This window comes from Trachemys scripta, chromosome 12 (assembly GCF_013100865.1).
Source record: "Trachemys scripta elegans isolate TJP31775 chromosome 12, CAS_Tse_1.0, whole genome shotgun sequence".
Taxonomy (NCBI): Eukaryota; Metazoa; Chordata; order Testudines; family Emydidae; genus Trachemys; species Trachemys scripta.
Window position 1 is genome coordinate 1,958,469 of NC_048309.1, and position 22,702 is coordinate 1,981,170.

The following is a 22,702-nucleotide window of genomic DNA, read 5'->3' on the forward strand; positions in this document are numbered from 1 at the left end:
AAGGCAGAAGTGTTCAATACATATTTCTGTTCTGTATCTGGGGAGAAAACAAATTATGTCATCACATCATATAACAACATTCTTTCCATCCCACTTGTATCTGAGGAGGCTGTAAAGAGCAGTTACTGAAGTTTAAGACATTTTAAAATCAGCAGGTCCACAACTTGAATCCAAGAGTTTTAAAAGAGCTGGCTGAGGTGCTCACTGGACCATTAATGTTGATTTTCAATAAGTCTTTGAACACTGGGGAAGTTTCAGAAGACTATAAGAAAGATGATGTTGTGACAATATTTACAAAGGATAAACAGGATGACCTGGGGAATTATAGGCTTGTTAGCCTGCCATCGATCCTGGGCAAGATAATGGAGAGGTTGATATAGGACTCAATTATATTACCCTCCTTTTATTTTTTATTAATGCCAGGCAACTTGGGTTTATGGAAAATAGATCCTCTCAAAATAACGTGATATTTTTGGATGAAATTACAAGTTTGGTTTATAAAGGTAATAGTGTTGATATAATGTGTGTGTCTCCGTGACTCTGAAAAAGATTTGGGGGTCGTGGTGAATAATCAGCTGAACACGAGCTCCCTGTGCATCACAGTGGCCAAAATGGCTAATGTGAGCTTTGGAGGCATAAACAGGGAAATCTCTAGTAGGAGTAGAGATATTTTACCTCTGTACTTGGCACTGGTGTGACCACTGCTGGAATCCTGTGTGCAGTTTTGGTGTCCATAATGCAAGAAGAATGTTGATCAATGGGAGAGGGTTCAGAAAAGAGCCACAAGAATGATCAAAGGATTAGAAATCCTGCCTTTACAGTGATAGAGTCAAGGAGCTCAATCTATTTAGTTTAACAAAGAGAAGGTTAAGGGGTAACTTATTACAGCCTATGAGTACCTACCTGGGAACAAATTTTTAATAATGGGCTCTTCAGTCGAACAGAGAGAATTATAACACGATCCAATGGCTGGGAGCTGAAGCTAGACAAATTCAGACTGAAAATAAGGTATAAATTTTTAACAGAGTAATTAACCGTTGGGATAACTTACTAAGAGTTGAAAGGATTCCCAATCCCTGCCAATTTTTAGATCAAGATTGGATGTTTTTCTAAAAGATCTGCTCTAGGAATTATTTTGAGGAAGTGTTATGGCCTGTGTTTTACAGGAGGTCAGACTAGATCAGGGGTAATCTATTTTTTTGTCAAGGTCCAAATTTCTTGGTCTAGCTATAGTCCAGGTCCCGACTCCAGAGAAAATAATAATTAAAGAAATAATGATAATAATAAGTAAATTAAAAGATTTCAGGGTCCGTTCAAAAGTGTCTGGCGGTCTGAATTTAGTCCACGGTCCGCCTATTGAGTGCCCCTGGACTAGATGATCACTATGGTCCATTCAGGCCCTGGAATCTACAAATCTATATTGAATATAACCTTTATTAGAAGGCCATCTCCATTGAACAAGTGATTTTTGACAGTCCCTTGAGTGGTTGCTTAAGAATAAGGTTCATTTTTTGAATATAGTAAATGTGCAACAAGACTCAACAAAAAAATAGATGTGCAACTGTATGCATAATTTGTATGTGTAATTGCTGTGACTGCACATGCAAAATGGGTATCCAAAAGATGAGTTGTGGGTCATTTACATACACAAGTGCGCAACTTGCATATGCATTCACACTTTTTTCATATGCAAATTGGGCTTACAAATCCATGCTTAACCTTTTGGAAATCAGGCCCATAATAATACCTAAGTGCATGTGTATATATACACATATATATGCAATAATTCTATTTTCTTAAGAAGCAGGCTGAATGTTCTCTCCAGGAACCTGACTCCTAGAATAACTACCCTTACTTTTACACTAGACTAGATATCCCTACCATCTCCCATCAATACGCCTGGTTCTGTTTGATGGAGTGACATTAGCAGCTGCTGGGTACTGAAGGATGCCGCTTCTTTTCTTGGCAAACCTTGCCAGTCTGAGTTGACACCATTCTTGCCAGTCAGATAAGAGGTACAATGCTCACCACGTTTTCCACCCCCACCAGTGTCTCGCCACTGCCATGTGGCAGGATTACAGCCTCATGTTCTTCAGCACATCCTACCACACAAAGAGCGGTGATGGTGCTGCTAGCACTCAGCTGCTGTGTGTGCGAGAGTGAGCTTGGAAAGGTCAGTGCAGGGTAGGAAGGTGATTTAGTTTTGTTCTTCAGGGACCTCATCCTGGCATCACAGTAAAAGCTAGCCCTGCTAATTGGCCTGAGTCTGTGGGGGTTGCATCTGTTTAGTATCCCCCAGCCCCAGAAGGGTGGGTACAGTGTGCAAGGCCAAAGACTTTCTTCTGCCTATTCCCAGCCTAGTGAGATTGCTCTACATTATGAACATTGACATTTTCAATCGGTTAAAATTCCACTCCGGACTCTGCCCTTGTTTTTGTTCTTGGTCCATTTTCACTGGCAGCTTTAGTAGCACAATAGCAGCAGCAGCAGCCGCCACTGCCCTGGCTCTGGTAGGAACCTCCCTGGAGCACTATTGAATTTATCCCCCTCATCCTGTGTGCTCCAGGCAGCTCAGGGTTGGAACATTGTGCCTGTCCCCCCTCTAACCACATTAGCCCGAGGCCCATCTCATCACCCCTGTCACCCATCACTGATACTAACTCAGCTTGCCTGTGCTGTTGTAGGGGGCAGATGGACTGTCGGAGCCTGAGGGCATCTCTCTGAAACGCGTTGCTGTGGTGGAAGATTTCTTTGACATCATCTACTCGATGCATGTGGAGAGCTCAGCGGAGCCAGGCAAAGCACCCAAACATGCTGGCCAGAAGAAAACCTATCGAGCGGTGAGACTTCCTCCTGCATTTCTCAGACAGCAGGGGGCACGGATGCCAAGGGGAAAGGCCTCCTGTGTGAGAATGAGGAATGGGTCGGATGTGGGGGGGGAGTGGGCACAAGTGAAAGGCCTGTGTGTGCGCACGCATGTGTGGTGTGAAAGAGTGGTGTAATGGCACAGCAGCTGTGTTAAGGACACAGGAGGGGGGGGTAGTGGCACAAGCGTACAGTGGCAGGGATGTGCTCAACAGTAACACACGAACGCAATTCTACACATAATCAGAAAAAAAATCCTCGGAAGGCTTAGACCCTTACTGACCTTGGAGCATTACTCAGGGGAGGGGATGTTTACTCACCCCTGTGTTTCCTGCTCTGTGCCACCTGCCTCTCTTCCCCCCGCAGTTGTAGAGAAGCATCGCTGAAGGAAAGGGCATAGCTAAAGCAGGAGATTGGGAGTCCGCTGTTCTTTTCCCAGCTCTGATTTGCTGAGTGGCCTTGGATAAACCACGTCAACTCTGTGTCTCAGTTTCCTCATCTGCAAAACTGAGGCCATGCCAGGCACCTGAGAGTGGGACATTTGGTAAAGTGCTGCCTAGAGTGCAGAGCGCCACATTTCTGTCTATGCAGCCTGAAGCCCGGGAGCTTAGACTAGGAATGAGTTTGTCCAGAAGCGTGTTTAGCAAAGGTTAATATTTCTCCTTCCTCTCCATATTCTTTCAATACAAGGATGCGTGTCCTGTTTCTTTTACGTGGGGCACTGAATTCACTCTCCAAGTTCCTGCTGCTGTGTTGAATCCTGGAGGCCTGAGGACCTGGCCACTTGGAAAATTCCGTCTTTGTTAGGACCGGCCATGCAGCAGCAGCTTGTTCTCTGCTGTATGCACCCTTCAGGCTCATGCCTGGGACTCCACTCGGCTGTACATGGTGCCCTGGTCCCTGCAATGAGCCTGCCTTCTGCTTGGGATCACGCAGGGCTCTGCATGCTACTTGAGTCCCCACAGGGATACAGGCTGCTGAGTACGCTCCTGTCCCTGCTCCAGACTCCACAGGGTTCTGCACATGCCTTGAACACCTGTGGTGGAGCCCAGTCCCTGTGTGCTGCTGGAGCCCCTGCTGAGGAGCAGAGAGCTCTGTGTACATCTCATGTCCCCAGTGCTTGTGTCCCTGCAGCAGAGCAGGGCCGGCAGCGTTACTGTATACAGTGATGCTCTCTGGCTGGAGGCAGATGACCTCTCCTTCATTAAGGAGGGCAACTCCACCAGCATGACCATAATTCAGAAACTTTCCGCTCATTTCCCCAGCAGACCGCTCTGACCCTCCCCTAATTCCTTCAATTCAGCTCTCTGGAGTACTAATCTGTGCACTGCACAGCCTCAGGGGACCAGGCTGAATCCGTCTGTTTTCCCAAGCCTGCTAACAGCAGTCAGCTAGCTCCATGCTCCACCCCTCAGATTCCCTCCTGAGCTGAGATCATCACATTAACAGTGTGTATCCCCTTCTGACCTGGCAGGACTCGACTGTCTGTCCTCCCTTGTGCCCCACCATGCTTCCCTAGAATTCATTTGCTGCCAGGTTTGGGATGTGAAATATTTTGTATTAAATACAGCTTCAGATCCTGGTGGCTTGATGCACAAAGGGGTTCTGTCTGGATGGGCAACTCCAGAAGATTCAGTGTGTCCCCTGCTATTTCTCCCTCTCCACCATCTCTAATCAGAGAGTCACTGAAGAGTTTGCCCTTGTCCATGACCTCCAGAGAGAGGCAATCAGAAAGGGAATTTGGATGGGAGATAACTCATCAAGGAAGCTGTCTGCTCTGCAGAGCATCAAATCAGCTGAGAAATAACAATTGTATCACTAAAATTAGCTGAAATTTGCAGCAGACACCATGGGGTTGCTGGAGTGAATGAGAGGTGGGAACTGGTCATAGTCCTGCAGGGACGGCTAAGGGGCAGTTCACAGTACACTTCAGATACTCATGTTTTCCAGCAGCTTTCTTCATGTGCCTGAATTGTAGTCCTTTTGTGGAGACTTCCTGATGACTGAACGTCTGACGGACACCTTGAAAAGCAAAGACACTTATTCAGCCATAGAAGATGTGCAGCAAGATTGGTCTTTGTCTAGAGAGATTGAAGGAAAATCCCTTGAGATCCAGGCTCTGCATCCCCAGTTTGAAGCTTTGGGACAAGATCCCTCTGAACTTTCCATCCATCTATTAGCTTGCATGTAAAACTGGGGTTATGCTGCCACTTAGTGGAGATAAACGTCTCTCTTCCCCATGATAACTTTAGCTTGCAGAAATCCGTTTTTACTATTATCAACCAAAATACTGCCCCCTTTGCGCTAAAAGACTTTTTTTCTCTTTTTCAACATGTTCACACTTCACCCTTTTCACCTTACCTAAGGGATATAAAATGTTTGGATTTTTAAAGTTGTTTGCAGTGTTGTTGGAGCCATGTTGGTCCCAGAATATTAGAGAGACAGGGTGGGGGAGGTAATATCTTTTATTGAACCAACTTCTGTTGGTGGAAGAGACACGCTTTCGAGCTTACACAGAGTTCTTCAGGTCGGATCTTGTCTTTCACCAGCAGAAGTAAGTCCAGTAAAAGATATCACCTCATCCACCTTGTCTCTCTGGCTTAAGTGTTTCCCATTTTCCTTAGCAAAACAAAATGGAAGAAGTGCTTCCATTGATCTGAGCATGAGACTAGGAGTCAGGACTTCCTGGGTTCTCTTCCTGAATCCTCTATTCCCTTGCGAGGATACGTCACTCAGACCAAACAATGAAGGTCATTAACCCTTGGAACAAACTCCCCAGAGAGGCGGTGGATTCTCCATCTCTTGCTATCTTCACATCAAGATTGAATACCTTTATGGAAGAGATGCTCTAGTCAAACAGAAGTTATTGGGCTCAATACAGGGGTAACTTGGTGAAACTCTTTGGCTGCGTTATCCAGAAGGTCAGACTAGATAATCTAATGGTACCTTCTGGCCTTAAAATCTACTAATAAATATTTTCAAACATAGTGTTTTGATTTTCAGAGGCATGCATAGAGGTGCTTAACTTCAGGCACCAAAGTTTGGAAAATTTGGCCTTAGCTTTTCTGTACCCTTGTTTCCTTATCTGTAAAACAGGGGTAACTCATACCTACCTCAGAGGTATTGAGAAGTTTAATTCATTAATATTTGTAAATGTTTTCTGTTCCCTCAATAAAATGTGTCATAGAAATACAAAGTGTTATTAACAATAACTGATTTTCAGTGTGGAAAAGACAGAACTTCCCCTAAAAAGAGTTATGGATTCTTCCAATTACTGGTATAATGGTAATTAACAATGCAAACAGAACAAGAACCTCGGCGAGCTCACTCTCACTGAGGTTAAGAACTTACAGCTACACTGTTCTCAGCCTTTCCTGCTAGGAGTAATTATAGGAGATGGCATAGGAGTTCCAGCTGTATGGGAAGTCCAGAGGGCTGTTCTTGTCATTTGAGGTCACTGTTGGCCTTATCCTGTGATATGCAGAGCACCTCCTGAGAGGTGATGTGCTCCGCCAATAACTGTTACGGTGATAAGGACACACTGTGCACTTCACAGGATAGGGCCCTAAAGGAGTGTCTCACTCTGAGTTAATACTGTTCTTTCCTATGCTAAGCAAGGTGAAGTGGGACAAGACCTGTGATCACTCATGTCCTTTGGTTCTGTGTGTTAAGCAGTCTCTCTTATCTAGGATACACAGACATCTCATTGTTTTCCCAGATTGCAGAGACCTATGCTTTCCTTCCAAGAGAAGCTGTGACCAGGTTCCTAATGAGTTGCACTGAGTGCCAGAAGAGGATGCATTTTAACTCCAATGGACTGGAGCCCAAAGGTAAATGCAAATGAGTTCTGCCAGCAAAGGTGACTCTAGGCCAGGGGTTCTCAAACTTCATTGCACCGCGACCCATAGGGGCCAACTTTCCCCGGCGCTGGTGGGTGCTTGCGCGCCCCTGGCCCTGCCCCGACTCCACCATTTCCCCGCCCCGCCCCCATTCCAACCCTTTCCCCAAAGTCTCCGCCGCAACTCCACCCCCTCCCTGCCCCTATTGGACCCCTACCCCAAATCCCCACCCCGGCCCCGCCTCTTCCCTGAGTGTGCCGCATTCCCCCTCCCTCCCAGTACTTGCTGTGCGAAACAGTGGGCGGAGGGGGGTGCGTGGGGGAAAAGCGGGCATGTGGCGTGCTCAGGGGAGGAGGCGGAGGGGAGCTGGGGTGGGGAGCTGCAGAGCACCAATTTTTCCCCATGGGTGCTCTAGTCCCGGAGCACCCACGGAGTTGGCGCCTATGCCGCGACCCCCTTCTGACAACAAAAATTACTACACAACCCCAGGAAGGGGGACTGAAGCCAGAGCCCTGACGCCCCGTGGTGGGGGGGCTCGGGCTTCGGCTTTGACCACGGGCCCCAGCAAGTCTAACGTCAGCCCTGATGACCATATTAAAAAGGGTTGCAACCCACTTTGGGATCCCGGACCACAGTTTGAGAACCGCTACTCTAGTCATTTCACATTGAAATGCAGTCATTGAATCAATATCAGGACACTGTGTGGTTAGCAATGGTATTTCTTTTCCAAAAGAATTTCATTACCTATATTATTGATAATACATTAATATATTAAAACTGAAAGAATTGTGCAAAAATAATTTCCTGTTCACTTTATATGCTGTTTGGTTTTGTTTTTTGCCTTTTCTCAAATTGGACAAGGACAGTAGACTAGGCAGTTTCATTTTTTTTTCTGGTCAGTTTCACTTTCTGATTCTCCTGCACTAGCACCATGCCTTAATGTTTGAGTCAGAAACACTGCAGATATTTCTGTTGGTTTTAGATTTTGCAAAGGCCTTCTCCTCCCCTGCCCCCCCTCAAAAAACTTATATTTCTGAACAAGTTTTATCTTAAATTTCCCCTTTAAACTATTAGTTACATAATGAAAGATAATGAAAAGTTTGAATGAAGTTTCTGATAATGAAGTAATTTGCAGTACTTAACAGACATGCAGGTTGTGACCCTGTTTTGGATAACAGAGTGTGTTTGGATAATCAAGATTATGCTACGTAAACGTATACACCAAAATATCACCACAACTCCGGTATTCAGTTTCATTATCCTTCCTTTGTAAGCTTATCAGTTCTTGGAGTTTAAAGACAAAAACCTTGCATAACCCTGGGCAAAATTCTCTGCTGATGTAAAAGGGAAAAATGCCACTGAAGTCAGTGTTTATAATATTTGTTATGGTGAATTGTAAACTTTTATTTTGTGTTACCAAGTACAAAACATAAAACTGTCTCAGGGAGGTTTTCTTGAACAAAATTAATTAAAAACACAACCCATAATACAGAGAATTAAAACATTTAAAAAATGTTTAGGCAAATGTGATGCATTTGGCAACTCTCATCCAGCAGAGAAGCAAAATAAAATGAAAAAAAGTGCCCTATACCAGGAAATTTCTCCTATTAAATACCAACTCCCACCAGTTAACTCCTGTGAGCAGACTTATGGACAGCCTTAGAGGTTCCAGTTAAATGGATTATGTGTGCCATTTATTCATAGCTAGTTATTGAAAGGCATTGCGCTGAGTATATTTTTTAGAAATTGTCCCAAATAAGCATGTGACATTTATTAGCCTATGCTTCATTACTGCAGCATATTCCCATGTTGCTGATTAAAGACTCAGGCCTAGATGCACAAAGGTTCTTAGGTGCCTGGAAAAATCACAGGAACACACTGCGATTCACAAAGCCTGAGTTAGGCACCTAGGCTCCCTCTACAGTGAATGGGGAGAGAGGTGCTCCACATCCTCGGTAACTGAACCCCGGCTATGGAACTCGTGGTCAGAAGAGACTACACTGAACCAAAGCCTGACTGTCTTGATCAAAGTGTAATAGAGACCTTTTCAATAAAGCCTTCCCTCAAAATCAATGCTCCTGGAAAATAAACCAAGCAGACAAAAAAAATCTTTCACACTGCTCCTCGGCCAGGAGGGGCAGAAAGAGACAAATGCCTTTCTGTTCTGAGCTTTTCTCCTCTTTAATTTTGTGCAGGGCACAGAACCTACCTAGAAACGTATGAAAGATAGATGGATTAGATTATCTCTTATCAAGAACATTGGCTAATTCCACTGATATTTATTTAGGTGGGAATTCATCTGGAGTAGATCACATTGGCATTTGGTGAAAGATTACACCCACATCTAAAATGTAACTTACAGTAGGGTGAAAAAAATCTGAACCCTCCCTTCCAGTTCTCACCTCCATCATTTGTCAAACAAATCTCACCTCGCTGCATTCCCCATCAGAAAAATCCCTGACTAAGTAAATGGGTCTTGTGCTGAACTCTGCAGGGCACCAATGTGATGCATGAAAACAAATTGTCTTGCTTATAGGAAACTTGGAACAACACTGAGCCTCTTCATAATCTCAGTGATGCTGGTATAAATAAGTAACTCCGCTGGAGCTACGTAGATGTGGAATTAGGATCAGGCCCGCTCCAGTCTAAACAATTCTGCCTGTGTTATATAGAGTTTCCAAGCATGGGAGGAGTTAGTGTATTTTTCTCTTTATAAAAATATTATGACAGTATTTTACAATAATGGAATAAACCAGTGCAGCAGCCCCCTGGTAGGATTCAGTATGCAGGACTATAAAATGTGGAGTCCCCACAGCACTTTTTAAAATAAGGTTTCCCTATCTTTCATTACTAGATACTTTGGCTTGGAAAAAAAAAAAAAACTTTGGCCTTGGCTACACTTGCGGATTCACAGCAGTGCTGTGACGCGCGAGTGTAGTCGCACCACCAGCGCTGCGAGAGCTCTCTCACAGCGCTGTATGTACTCCACCTCTCCGAGGGGAATAGCTTGCAGCGCTGCGAGCGAGCGTGCAGCGCTGTATGTACTCCACCTCTCCGAGGGGAAGACCTTGCAGCGCTGCGAGCGAGCGTGCAGCGCTGCAGGCTCTGATTACACTGGCGCTTTACAGCGCTGCGCTCGGGGGGGTGTTTTTTCACACCCCTGAGCACAGCAGGTGCAGCGCTGTGAATTGCCAGTGTAGCCAAGGCCTTTGTTTTTATAGGGTCAGATTCTTATCTGAGTCCCAGTGAAGTAAATGCACAGTAAAGGTGTTGAAGTTAATGGGATGATTCCAGGTTCACACCATGTAACTGAAGGCAGAATCTGACTGTCAGAGTCATCGGCTCCTGCTGCTTATTCACCATTTGATGACATCATCCCCCATTTGTGGAACTGCATTAATTACTTCAGCACCCAATTGCTATGTGAAAGATGGAAGCTTGACGGGAAGTAGGGAACAAGCCAGGAGAAGTAGTGTTTGCCACCAAGCTCTGCAGGGGCAGAGAGCCTCCTAAGAAGCCACTACTGGCCCTCAAAGCAGGGACCCTTGAGGGTCAACTGATGTCAATTTGCTCGTCTTAAGCCCTGAATAGCAAGAATCTTTGGAAGGAGGCTACTGTTAATCTCTTCTCCCCCTCAGATCACATAGGTTCTTGGATAGAAGCCACTGCGGACACACCCTCCTCCTTCCCCGACTCACGCTACTGAGATATTCTGGGGATATCACTTTGTGCTCCTCACACTGCCACCCCGCCCAGTCAGACAGCAGAGGTCTTCAAGGTCCAGCTGCTTTCAGGCTGCTTCCTCTTGCCAGCAGCAGCGCTCTTTGGAGGGCAGAGTGTTTGTCATTAGCAGTTCACTTCCTCTGTATACATTAGCAGAACAGTTAGGGGAGAGAGATCCCTAGAATACCAATAAACCTACTGCACGTACAGTCCTTGGGGGAACCCCAGAAACCAGCCCTCTGAGAACGAAGAGCAGATTCATCCTAGACTGCTGCTGACATGTATAAGCACGCTATGCTCACTCCTTATTAATGACGGGCAATATTCATTTATCTGAATTTCTAAAGTAACTGAGTTTCAGAGTAGCAGCCATGTTAGTCTGTATTAGCAAAAACAACGAGGAGTCCTTGTGGCACCTTAGAGACTAACAAATTTATTTGGCCTAAGCTTTCGTGGGCTAGAACCCACTTCATCAGATGCATGGAGTGAAAAATTACAGTAGGCAGGTATAAATATACAGCACATGAAAAGATGGGAGTTGCCTTACCAAGGGGGAGGGGAGAGAGGTCAGTGTTTATGAGGCCAATTCAATCAGGGTGGATGTGGCCCATTCCCAACAGTTGAGGTTCAGCTAGTTGTGATTCCAGTGAAACAAAGGCAGAAAGTGTGTCATAATGACAGAAACACCCCAACATTTGTAAGGTGACTTTTCACAGAAAGTTAGAAGCTATTTTTTGTTTTCATATAGTGAGATGGTAGAAGATGACCAAAGCAAAGCAACATACTGAACCCCCCCCCCCCCATATAGTAGTAGTGCTATGGAAGGTATAATCATAGACACTAGAGGATGAAAGGACCCTTAAGGCCACGTAGTCCTTCCCCCTTACAATGCAGTTTTAAAAGTCCCAGGGTGATGGAGCTTGCACCACATCTCCTGGGGACTAATAGACCTTTCTGTCCCCTCCTGATAGCCTCCATTTTCTGAGAGTTGCATCCCATTGCTCTTACTCATACCACCATAGCTGGGATTCTGCCAAAGCACAGGAAGTCCCCACCCTCTGGACACTACACAGCCCAGCTCCTTATGCGTCGCCCCGTAGGCTGGGATATGAGCAGGGGTGGAAGACAAGCCCCCCAGGTATGTTCAGATCCACTAACCATTGATCCCTGCAGAGCAGAAATGCAAGAGCGGCAAAGGCTACTTCAGCCTGAGGGCTTCAGCAGTGGATATGAAGCATCCTAGAGGGAGAGATTTTTCCTCTTTTCATCTCACACAGACCTACCCTCCCTCATGCTTGGGGCAGTGGGAAAAGAGGATCTGGCCCAAATAGGACAACACACTTTTTGTCACAGGGTGCTCTACTCACTGTTTGGTGGTGTCCCCTTCTGGCAGTTCTGAGATTAGCTCCACCCAGTTCAGTGCCCCCTTTCTGGTCTTCCACCCTTGCAACTCTCCTCTTGCTCACGGAGTTGCAATATGGCTGCTTCATGACTCAGCCCTCTGGCTGAGTCACACCCTGATTTCCCCTTCCCAGGGAGTCTTTCAAAGTCCTCCTGCACCAGCAGCATGAGGCAGTCCTCATTCTCACTGCCCTGTGTCATGGCCACAGTGACTCCAGCAATCTTCCTATTCACTGCTCCCAGCAATACCACTCTGCAGTGGATGGCAGGAGAACCCAGGCTCACCCTCTGCTCTGGGTTCCAGTCCAGGGCCCTATAGCAAGCAGTTGGGCAGGGACTTCACCAACCTTACTGCTCTTGCCCCTGGATGACTTCTTACCATGCTCCTTGAAGCTTCTTTTTCATCAGCCTTCCTAGTCAGACCCCTCTCCCTTAGGCCTACTAAGTAAACCCTTCCTAGCACCCCTTTTTTCTCCCTTGCCTCAGGGAGAGACTGTGGGCTTCCTCATTGCTGCCTCTCACACTGTTTCCAGCCTCATGGCTTTATAGATGCCCCCTGTTCCCTCACAGGTGAGCTTCCTTCTAATTAGTGGCCTCCACTCATCCTACATCTCCTCTGTTTACAGCTTAATTGGCTGATTGGGCCTACCTGGCCTCATTCAACTGTGTGGGTACTGTACCCCATCATACCATCTCCATAGCTGCTGCAAACCTATAATGCAGGCTTCACTCACTTTGTGCATGAGTCTTCTTTTCTTAAAACTGGATTCACAACACGGGACTGCTCTTGGGAAGACAAAAACCACTAGCCATAGGGTCCACCAAGATTCTATGGCCACATACACAGATGCAAGTGCAGTATTTTCTTCTTCCCTGAAAAAGTCACTGCTCTTTTCCACCTGTCCTCTTAGATTCTGTCTTTTCTTCTACAATCAGGTCTTGCCATGACATTAAGAGGCTACAAGCTCAGCCTTGCTGGGTGCTCTTTCTAAATGTCTTTTACCAGGTCCAGTTCATGCTCTGGAGCCAGTGGTAGCTTCTAAGTTCTGTCACCAAGTGCTAGGAGACAGTATTTTGTAGGAACTCCAGTCAGGTGCCTGATCATATGACCGCATAGACCCCACTGTGGTCATAGTTTTCATTGTTTCATTAATGCTGCTTGAGACTGCCTGATCTGAGCACAGCTTTTATGCTGCTAATTTATTTATTTGACCCTTACGACGCTCTGAATCGGTTTTAGTCCCATTTGGCAAAGACATGAGATGTGTCCCTGGGAGCTTTCTCCTCTTTCCTGCAACCAGTTTGGAGGAGCCCCTTCTGTGCTGGGTTTTTCGCAGTTTTTGTTTCACTAGTTAACATTATCCCACATAGGATAGTGGGTTATTTTGTGTGCTTGTGACATGCAGGCAAGGAAGTGGTAATGAATCTATTGGCCAAAGCCAGGGAAAGAGAAGGGCAACATCCAGCCATCCAAAAGAAAGAAAATGAAGATACAGTATTTTATAAAAAATGGACTTTGGGACAATGGCTGCTCCACTATGGCCAACTGGCTGCTCTCGGATCAGGTGGCTGCTGCCCTGAATGCATTCTTGAAGTTTTGTCTATTTCCCACATTTGGGGCTAGTTCCCTAGAGGGGGAGGAGCGGGGGAAGGAAGAGACGGGGCAGGAAGGGGTGGAGGGGGGGCGGGGCCTGGGACTGAGCACGCCCTGGGAACTCAGGAAGTCGGCGCCTATGGCCTAGCATACGAGGGAGAGATGACATAAGGTCTAGAAAATAATTAAGAGTTTGCTTTACAGTGGACTCTCCTTGACTGGCTGGAAATACTGTTTGCTTGCGTGGTCTGAATCTGACTTCCTGATGATCACTAAGTCTTCATGTGGATGTACAGAAAGCTGTCAATAGGGACAGTTTAAGAAAATAAATAAATAAAAAGGTTATTTTAATTATCTCACTGAAACACAATCTCCATCACAAGAGGGAGGTACTTCCAAAACTGCCTTAACATTCACCCCAAAAGGAAGGAGTCCCCATCACAATGGGTGCAACTTCGCAGCACTACAACTGGCTGGAAAAATCGAGTTGTTTGTGAAACTCTCTCTGTGTTCCTTTTGGCCAGAGGTGGTTTTGAGCCTTCTGGCAGGGTTAGATGTTTCATTCTGCGTTTCATCTTTAGTGACTCAAACTACAAACGTTACATTATGTGTAACCATTTCCACACAGGATGGTTCCTTTGCAATGACAGGGAATTCCCGGCAGGGTGTGGCCTTTATGCAGCCTGTAGTACAGTGGGCCCCAATACTGAATGGGGGCTTTGGGGAGTTACTGCAATTCAGATATTAAATAATGCTGACGGCAGTACAGCGTCAGGTCTGTGCTGCCAGGCTCCCACGTCTAAAAGGAGCTTTCCTTTTGTTTTTTACTTCAGAAAATGAGCCACCCTCCTCTTTGGTCTCTGGAATCATTGACTACAACATGCCTCTCACCTCCACCTATCTGAAGCAAATGAAGCTGCGGGTCATGAATTCACAGGAGCAGGTGAGTTGCTCTCTTCCTGACTAACAGAGTCGGTCTTACTCCAAGAGGTGCTGAGCGGCACCAGGTGCAGAGCAGATTTCTGTCCAGACTGAAGGGGTAGGGTGAATGGCTGATGCTTGGCATCTCAAAGTAGTGATGGCCAGATTGTCACAGGAACAGTTTTGCACATGTCTAGCTTGTGTGCACGTGCAGGTTGGGAATTGCACAATTGCAGAGAGTGTTGCTGTGTGTAGGTTGCGTGCACGCAACATTTTGTTTTTGAAAGTCTGTCTCTAAAAATCCATGCAGGGTTTTTGCCGAAAGGGCACGGAGGAGAGGAACAGAAATGTATTCAGTGCAGTTATTGTTCATTACTATCTGCATGTTCTTTAGGTGGTTTTAAGTGAAATTAATATAAAAATATCCATGACGAAGAGGAATGTATTTCTCTGCCACCTTCCAAACTGCTTAAGGACTTTAGCAGATTGGGACTGATCCCTAGAATTGCTTCTGTTGCTCAGGTGTTCTCTTTTCTTGAGTTGTTCAGCATCTTGCAGGAGAGTCAGCTCCAGTCACTTCCTTCTTGTCTCCAGCTGGGAAGAAGCTCAGCTGTTTGGTGACAATATTATGCCTCTGGATTTTGATTTGGGAATGGAGAGGGTAGATTGCCACATGATTACACCCAGGCCATGGAATTTTCCAATCTTCTGCAGCTGCAGAATTTGCCAAGGGATCCTCAATGCACCATGGAAACAGACTATAAAAAGAATACACTTTACTGACTCCCCACAAAGTTGCATTGCTGGCACTTCAGAAACCAAGTGTCAGATTTTCTTCCCACCAAATAGAGGTTGGAGTCTGATCCCCTTATGCTTTTCTCCCTACCTTCCCATTACCACCAGGAGCTGAGGAGGGGTGTGTGTGTGTGGTAGCAAGCAGGAGGCATTGGTTAATTGTTAACTTGAATGGTGAAGTTGAAGTACATGGATGGTTGTTATCTGATGGCAGCCTAAAGAGAGAACTCAGTGCAGGGGTATAAAGTGCCAGATCGCGGTTATTTGCAGGGACTGAGGAAATAGATGTTGAATCTTTTCATTGGGTCAGTGGAAAAAAACACCTTACCCTGGGGCTAAATTACATGTTGGAGGGTGCACTTCAGCATAGCTTTTCCTTGCACATGCTGGACACCCGGGTTTAACAGTCTCTGTTCAGTGGGTAATATTAGTGTTTAGAACTGTGAAAAGCTGGGGATCTAATGATTTTGCAATCAGTTGTGGAGTCTGATGCTGTAGAATTATGGACAGCTCTACATCTTCACCAACCTAGAATCTCTTTTCCTCAGAAACTGTCTCTGAACATCATGAGAAAATTGGATTCTAAACTGGATCAGTTCAAGGGGCTTGGAGGGCTCAGGGGATTAGTACCAAAAGAAAGAATCTGATCACTGGTTCTATATCCATCCTTGGATGGGGTGACCAAAAGTTGTTAACACTTGCTGACTGTTCAGTGGCTTATGTGAAATGAGTTTGGTGGGTCTCAGTCCACAAAAACTCCCACCATAATTGACTTTTTTACTGCAAGGCTATGGGCCAAATGGGTGATGGAGACTGAACTCTTATCTCAATGCAGGAAGAGGTCCTTTCCCGTCAAGGGTGAGGCATATTAGCAGGGTTGTGTGGGAAGTTTGCCTAATCACTGCTTGTGCTTTACCTGTTCTATGAAAGAGGTGACTTCATTCTCCTGGTCTCTAAAACTCAATTAACTAAAAATATGTGATGAATCTTAACCAAAATCCCGGATCCAAGTCATAAATATGGATCTGAATTTCCATATTGAATTTACCTCCACAATGAGCCAAACCCAAATACCTTGGAAATCAGTAGAATTTGATGTAGGACCTGAGTTTTGAACTCTGGAGTTCAGGAGTGTTTGTGTCTGGAATTTTTTCTCAATAAATTACAGCCAGAGCAAGTGCGTGTCCTCAGTTCTGTTCTTGGGCCTGTCACTAAAAAGATGGATAGAAAATGTGCTGCTACCAAGAAATGCTTTTGCATCTGGCTAGCTGAGCCTCGAAAACAGTCCAATGTGGGGAGTGGAAAGCTGCAAACAAGATGGCTGTTGCTGGGCAGCCCAACACACTGAGCTATTCGATTTTACTAACTGAATTTATTTCCCTTTCTGAAACTAACCCTCTCCTGACTCACCAGCTCAGGAGTAGAAGGTGATTGGAGATAAATGCCAAAGAACAAAAACATAAACTAATTAGCTGAAAACAGCATAAGGTTCTCAGATGCCATATTCCATTGCCCTGGTCCTGAGCTCGGACTTGCAAACAGAGGTACCTTGAAACCACTGCACCATAAGGAAACTATTAGAACATTTATGTTCATAGACATACAAAGCAAATACATCAGAGACTTCACTGGAGGGGAGATTAGGAGTTATCACCACGAGGACACAGGCAGGTGGAGAGGAGCCTGATAAGTGACTAGTTCATGAGAGAAAAGATGCAAGATTCTCTCAGCACGGCCCAGGAAACAGGGAACAGCAACACAGGCATAACAAGAAGAACATTGTAATGTATGCTGTGCACTTCGGAAGCAATTGTTATCTGAGGATCTTACAGCGCTATACAAAGATTACATTAATTAATCCTTACAACACCACTGTAACATAGGTAAGCATTATTATCTCTGTTTTACAGGTGGGTGAAATGCTGCATAGAGAGGTTAAGGGTCTGAATTTCAGAATTACTGAGCACCTGCATCTCCAGTTGAAGTTCACAAGGAACTTCGCTATTGCCAATTTAATCTTCTGCGGAAGACACTCCAATAGTAGTTTGATGGGCAGCCCAATGAACTCCTAAGACAGACAGGCAGATAGTTGATGTCAATGGAAGCCGGGGTACTCAGCACTTCTGAAAATGGCCCTAAATGATTTGCCCAAGGTCACACATCATGGTTAAAACCACTTCAAAAAATTCCTTTGTTAGTAGAAAGATACGTCCAAATGATTATACTGAATATCTGTCAGTAAAGAGTCCTCAAGCCAGTTTCCAGTCAGAGGTTCTTTTTAAAGCAGGTCACTCTAGCCAAATCCTGCCCTCACTTGCACTCATGCAATCCCCCTGAAGTCAGGCCAGGCAGGGCCCATTGTAAATAGGACGTACAATATTTGGAAATATAACCTACACTTCTGAAAGCTTGAGGAGATGGTGGCTGTAGCTGTGGGGGCAGGGTGGGGCAGAGGGGAGCCTGTTGTACCTGGGGCTGGGAGTAGAGGAGTTGTGGGGCGGAGGGTAGTGTGTCAAGGCTGGGGTCGGGGGAGGTTGGGGGGTAGGGAGGAGCACACCATGGGGGGTAGGGAGGGTGGGGCTTGAGGGAGCGTTCCGTAGTGGGAAGAAGACATGAATGTTACTCTACTTTAGCTGTGATGCATCTGGACATGATGGATCAAGAGCACATATTAAAGGAAACAAACAGGAAATCAGGTACCAATACAATGTTCTCCTCTGCCTGATCTTATCCCAGTGGTTCAGTGCAGGAGAAAGGTGTTAACCGGTATTAGGTTAGACCTTATGGAGCTGATGCTACACCTCAGTTTCCCACAAAGCGTCATATTGTTTATAATAGAACTTTCATCTTTCCCGGATATGGAATCAGCCGGACAAAGATTAAAGAGGATCATTTTGTTCAGGATGGAAAGAGTGGAAAAAGTGACAGAGGGGCAATCTGGTAAAATGGACTAATCTCCCTGGATCCCTCCTGCCTGGGGCTGAACCAAATGTCTGTGTATTATCCATTCTAATCTTACATTTGTAACTTATCCATGCCATGTCTGCTGTGTGAAGGTAGTGGGTCCTGCGACTACCAATTTCTGCCCAAGGATGTGGTGGCTAATTTGAGAGGCTGCTGTGACTTAAATCTTCATGCTTAATGTTCAAAGGAAATCCTAATGTTTCACATCCACTTAGCTGGCTCACCCCTTCACCCAAATGCTAAAGGCATTTATTTAAATTACTTGGAGATTTTGATCAGGCTATACAGCCTCGGGGCTAAATTCTGAGCAATGCTGAGCAACTGCAACTCCTTTTGTGGCTTTTGGTTTTTAAATGTATGCAAATAAAGTTTCCTAGAGCACATAGTTATTCTGAGGCTCTGCCCCATGTTAAGCTTCTTTGTAGAAAGCTTTTCTGTAGTTCTGTCTATTTACACAACACTTTGCAAACTCATGGGCTCAATCCTGCTGGGAGTAGGGTTGCCAGGTGTCCGGTTTTCAATCGGAACGCCCGGTCAAAAAGGGACCCTGGCAGCTCCAGTCAGCACCACTGACCGAGCCATTAAAAGTCTGGTTGGTGGCACAGCAGGGCTAAGGCAGGCTTCTTGCCTGCTGTGGCTCCGTGCGGCTCCTGGAAGCAGCAGCATGTCCCTCCTCCTGCTCCTAGGCACAAGGGCAGCCAGGGGGCTCCACTCATTGCCTCTGTCCCAAGCGCCAGCTCCATAGCTCCCATTGGCTGGGAACTGCGGCCAGTGGGAGTTGCGAGGGCAGCGCCTGCAGATGAGGCAGTGTGCAGAGCCACCTGGCTGCACCTCCGCATAGGAGCCGGCAGGGGGACATGCTGCTGCTTCCGGGAGCTGCTTGAGATAAGTGCCACCTGGAGCCTGAACCCCTGACCCCAACCTTCTGCTCCAGCCCTGATCCCCCTGCCACCCTCCGAACCCCTATGTCCCAACCCAGAATCCCCTCCTGCATCCCAAGCCCCTCATCCCCAGCCCCACCTCAGAGCCTGCACCTGCAGCTGGAGCCCTCATCCCCCCGTACCCAAACCTCTTGCACCAGCCCAGAGCCCCTTCCCACAATCCAAACCCTTCATCCCCAGCCCCCCCCAGAGCCTGCACCCCCAGCCAGAGCACTCACCCACTTCTGCATCCCAACCCACTGCCTCAGCCCAGAGCCCCCTCCTACACCCTGAACCCCTCATTTCTGGCCCCACCCTGGAGCCTGCACCTCCTCTCGCACCCCAAGCCTCTGCCCCAGCCCAGTGAAAATGAGTGAGTGAATGAGGGGGGGGAGAGTGAACGACAGAGGGAGGGGGGGCTGGAGTGAGCAGCGGGCGGGGTCTCAGAGAATGGGCAGGGCCTTGGAGGAGGAGTGGGGCAGGAGAGCAAGGGTGTTCAGTTTTGTGTGCATAGAGAGTTGGCAGCCCTAGCTGGGTGCTAAGTGTCCTCAACACCCACCACATTTAGTGGGAATTGAAGGTTATTCCATGCCTTGCAAGTCTGGGCTCTATATAAATAAAACCTGTTCCATGCTCCAAAGAGCCTATAGTCTAAGGTTTTGACCTGTTTCCACTGAAGTCAATGACAAAGCTCGCAGTGATGTTGTGGGTGCCAGATCAGACCATTTTATAAGGCCTAGAAGTGTCATGTATTCCATGGGATTTGAGCCCTGTGACTATGATATGAAGTGTTTCCCTCTTTAGATAAATTATGTAACTACGTGAAAGTCAATACAAAATATTTATAAAGGGAGGAAAGCATATTTGCCAAACTGACCCTTGGATGCTGTAACACTATTAATTCTTCCATATTTAACATCTCTTTTAACAGTGGGCATTTCTATGTCTACTTGGAGTTACTGTTTCCAGAAATGGCCCCACATCACATGACAAAAACTTATAAGTATGGGCCCAGTACCACCACCCTCACTGATTTCTTCAATAGGAGGTTAACATGAGTAAGTTCTGCAGGGCTGGGCCTTTGGTTAGCCACAATAGGTCTGCAAATGTTACCCTGCACCATGGATTTGACTGTAATCTTCCACCTCCAGTGGCAACTCTGCAACATGAAAAAACATGCTTTCTGCAAAATATGAAGATCCCAGAATCCTTGAAGAAGACCGACCTGTGTGGCCTGAGTCCTTCAGCTGGTCTGTTAATTTCTAATGTTTTCCTTTGGATTCTGTTGCTTTGTACTGGTTTGTCAAGGACCAGTGGCCCCCACAACCAACAGAGCCATTGCTTTGTTCCAAAACCTAGTTGGCCAACTGGAACCAGTTGAAAGTTTTCAATTGGAATTTCTACTTGAGTTGAGAATCCAAAGACTATGGAAAAAGAGGCTGATTTGCATCCTGGAACATTGAATGCAGAATACAGATGGGTGGGTGATCTCCTCAAGGAAGCAGTCTCATGGCAACTTTAGCTTGGAGAGACGGGACTGAAGGCCAGGAGAGCTGATGGGCAAATCCTTACAATTTCCACCAATGTCAGGTGTCTGGCTTGCCAGCTAGAGCTCAAGAAACCCATTTTTTCTCTTCCCCACTATCCCTAGAGCTGTGTAGAAAATAACTGTAAAAGGTGATCTCGCTGTGTGTGATGAATAATAATAAAAAAGGCCTCAGTCCCCCTCTCCCCCCCATTTTCCCCGTTTGTATTCTATATCTTGCTCTTTTTTCTGGAGGACTTGGGCAATCTTTGGAAGACGTGGAATGTGAAACACAGCTGGAGTGCCCAACTGAGGCAGAGAGGATGTAGAGTTTTAGGATTAGAAAGCTGCAGCTCTGGTTTTGGTCTCCAGCTGTGATGTTCCAGATGCCCCAAGGACTGCAAAAGTCCTCCGAGAATCAGGACTTGTTTCTAAAAAGAAGTGGAAGCAAACACATTTTTAGGTTCTTTACATCCCAAACACTGTTTTAAATAATTATTTATTGCTTTCTAGTTCATCTTTAAAGCAATGTCACCTTATTGCCATGCAATTAACTAGCATTTGGTGGCACTCATAGAAATAAATTAAATAACTGACTTGTGTTCCTCTTGGCTTCTGCCATAAGTGATTAATTGTGCCCAGCAGCACCATGGGGAACTCACTTTTCTTGGGGTAACTGATCTACAGAAACCATTAAATGAATGGATGTCAAGATGGCCTTTTAACTTCATTATCCAGGAAAAATTGTGTGCCGAGTCTATGATTTACTGGTTCTGCTAGACACACCAGTATTAAAACAGCAGTGCGTCCAAAAGGAAGCACAGACTGGAAGACTGTTAGAATGTTTGATCTGTGCCGAGGAACAAAGAAGACAGTAGAATCAGGAACTTCTGCTTGAACCTTCATAAATGACAAGAAGGGGCTTCCTGCAGAGAGTACAGACCTTGGAAAGCAACATTCCAAAATAGCTCCCCATGAGTAATGAGGTTACTCTGAAAACCCCAGACCAAATTCTGTTCTCACTCCTAAGAAAATGTGGAATACCTCCATTGAAGTCAATAGATTTCCTCTGGCATAACTGAGAGCAGACTTTAGCTTGAGGTCACAAGAACATGCAGAGTCTCCTGTGGCCAGAGTCTCCTCTCACATTGGTTTTAAACAAATTCGCACAGGTGTGAGAGGAGAATCAGGCCCTTTGCACTTTCCACACTATGCAGAAGTAACTCACTGTAGGATGACTGCTGGTGCACTAAACTATCTTCTGAACTCCTGAACTAGTTACAAGCTAGTAATTCAAAAGAGCAAAAAGAAAATGTTTGCTGTTTAGCCCTAATGCTTCTACCACCTAATTTTTAAATGATGAATACTATCATTTTTTAAACGCTTAAGTCCAAGTTTAAGGCCGTTGTTCTCTGGGCAAGCTATTCCTTCTGGTTTAATTCCAACTCAGTCCTGAATTTATTTTTTCAGGGTTCATATTAGGCCATTCAGCATGACTTCCATTAAGGCCTCCTATCTTACACAATGGCTGGCAGACTCTAAAGACATTAAAAGGAACAAATCTTTACATTGAAATGCCAAACTGACTCCCTCTGATCTGGACATGCTCTGTTTTGGCAGATTCAATACAGTCCCGTCTGGGGTTTGGTAACCAGGTATAAATGATACCGAAACGGGCCAGGGGGTAATATAATGAGCCAACGGCAGGAGCTGCTGTTGGAGCTGAATTAACATAAGCTTTCTACTGGGGCTGGGGCTTTGTGCTATAGTAAGAGATTGGGAGGAATGGTGGGGCCCGGCCCAGCCCGGCGTTCCTTACACATTCCAGTGGGAGTTTGAGATGTGCGAGGAGGGCAGGATAAGGTGTATGCAGTTGCTGACATTAGAACAGGTTTTCAGGAAACATTTTCTCCATATCAGAGGCATAATCATGAAAGGTCGTGAGCCCCTTCCAGTCCAACTCAAGTCAAGGGGAGTTGAGGTTGCTAAACACCCTTCAGGGTCAAGCCCCAGCTGGGGGACTAAGGGATGAAAGGATCCTTCTGTCCGAAGTAGTTTGTATGCAATATTGAGTCCTCCTCGCTCCCTCTCCTCTGCCTTCTCCATGCTGTACCCATTAATCAAGTTCACTCCCCTCAGACATCCTAGGAGAGTT

At 45.9% G+C, this 22,702-nt stretch overlaps 1 protein-coding gene across 1 annotated transcript in view; it reads left to right on the top strand.

Annotated features, from left to right (window-relative positions):
* The window catches only part of NOL4L (nucleolar protein 4 like), a 90,411-nt gene that overhangs the window by 22,553 nt on the left and 45,156 nt on the right, over window positions 1-22,702 (top strand). The window contains exons 2-4 of the mRNA XM_034786670.1: window positions 2,685-2,840; window positions 6,584-6,695; window positions 14,256-14,365. Of these exons, the coding sequence (XP_034642561.1) occupies window positions 2,685-2,840; window positions 6,584-6,695; window positions 14,256-14,365 (378 nt within the window). The remainder of the gene's footprint in view (window positions 1-2,684; window positions 2,841-6,583; window positions 6,696-14,255; window positions 14,366-22,702) is intronic.